The sequence below is a fragment of the Apaloderma vittatum genome, unplaced genomic scaffold (assembly GCF_000703405.1).
Source record: "Apaloderma vittatum isolate BGI_N311 unplaced genomic scaffold, ASM70340v1 scaffold28977, whole genome shotgun sequence".
In the NCBI taxonomy this organism is placed as follows: Eukaryota; Metazoa; Chordata; class Aves; order Trogoniformes; family Trogonidae; genus Apaloderma; species Apaloderma vittatum.
The window spans coordinates 2,892-4,378 of record NW_009728289.1 but is presented as its reverse complement, the minus strand read 5'-3'; the positions used below and the strand labels follow the sequence as shown (position 1 = coordinate 4,378).

The 1,487-nt window shown below is 58.1% G+C and overlaps 1 protein-coding gene across 1 annotated transcript in view; it reads left to right on the top strand.

The window, feature by feature from the left end:
• The window catches only part of LOC104277410 (membrane transport protein XK-like), a gene marked incomplete at both ends in the record, with an annotated part of 4,642 nt that overhangs the window by 481 nt on the left and 2,674 nt on the right, over positions 1-1,487 (top strand). Inside the window, 2 exon segments of the mRNA XM_009874032.1 lie at positions 840-1,097; positions 1,100-1,485. Coding sequence (XP_009872334.1) covers positions 840-1,097; positions 1,100-1,485 — 644 coding nt within the window.

Below are 1,487 nucleotides of genomic sequence, written 5' to 3'. Positions count from 1 at the left end.
GTGGCAAGAGCTGGCTGTGACCGAGGCGATGGGCTCTGCTCCCAGCACTGGTGCTTGCAGATGTCTGCCCTACAGAGCTGTGCCATCCACATGGTGCCCTGTCCCATAAAAAAGTCATGTCCCTGTCCCAGTCTGCGTTATTTACTGTTCTCTTTTCTGGTTAGCTACAGGCTCTGGCTTCCCCACAGTCCCTCTGTTGGATCTGTTTCTATGCCTTTCCCAATAGTCAAAGCCTCCATCCCAGTGCTCACTTGCTCCCAGGATCTTTATGTTCTTGGGGGCTGGATGTGCCAGAGCCAGTTTTTAAATCTCGCTTTGATATGCTGACGAGCTGGGCGTACAGGAGTGCTCTTGCACCATTCTCGTTGTAGCACCCGGTGAAGGAGCTGCCCTTGCCAACCTGCTGTCCTGGCTGTGCTGGGAGCCCAGACCTTGCCCTCTGCACCCACAGCAGGCATGTGGAAAGGGAAGCACAGGAGATGCCCTGCAGAAACCCTCTCCTTGGCCACAGCCCCCTGCCAGAGTGTTTGTTGCCCAGGGTTGGTGCTTGGTTCAAGCACAGGAACGGCCCCTGTGTGGCAAGGGCCTCTGGTTTATTAGCACAGAGAGAAAATCTGGAAGCAGAGCCTGCGGTTTCCCCAACAGCTGCCATCGTGGGGTGTGTCACCACTAGCCACGAGCTGTCCCAGCAGCAGTCACACTGAGCCTGCTGCTGCAAGTCCCAGGGCTTGGCTCCCCCATGCCTTGCACCTGGGCTTGGCACCCCGTGATTTGTTGCTGGGGTTGGCACCTCATGCTCTGCACCCCACGCCTGACTCCCGTGCCCTCTCCCTCTGCAGCAGCCCTCATGGGCATCTGCCTGGTGTCAGTCACCTACGGAGCGCTCGTCTGCAACGTCCTGGCCATCCAGGTCAAGTACGATGACTACAAGGTCCAGCTGCGGCCGCTGGCCTTCCTCTGCATCGTGCTGTGGCGCAGCCTGGAGATCTCCACCCGCGTGGCTGTCCTCGTGCTCTTCAGCACCGTCTTCAAGCACTGGATCATCCCTATCGCCTTGGCCAACCTGCTGGTGGTCTTCTTCTTGCCTTGGGTGCATTTTTCCTGCCCGACAACATTGAGAAGAACTTCAGCCGGGTGGGCACGGTGGTGGTGCTCTGTGCCTTCACCCTCCTCTATGCCAGCATCAACATGTTCTGCTGGTCAGCCGTGCAGCTCAAGCTGGCTGACCGGGACCTCATTGACAAGTCACAGAACTGGGGTCGCCTGGCCGTGTACTATGTGGCCCGTCTGCTGGAGAACACGGCCCTCGTCATCCTCTGGTATTTTTTCAAGACTGACGTCTACGAGAACATCTGCACCCCGCTGCTGGTGGTGCAGCTGCTCCTGGGCTACTGCCTGGGCATCTACTTCATGCTCCTCTTCTTCCAGTCCCTGCACCCCTGTCGCCAGCTCTTTCGGCACAACGTTGCTGATTTCCTCCACTGTGT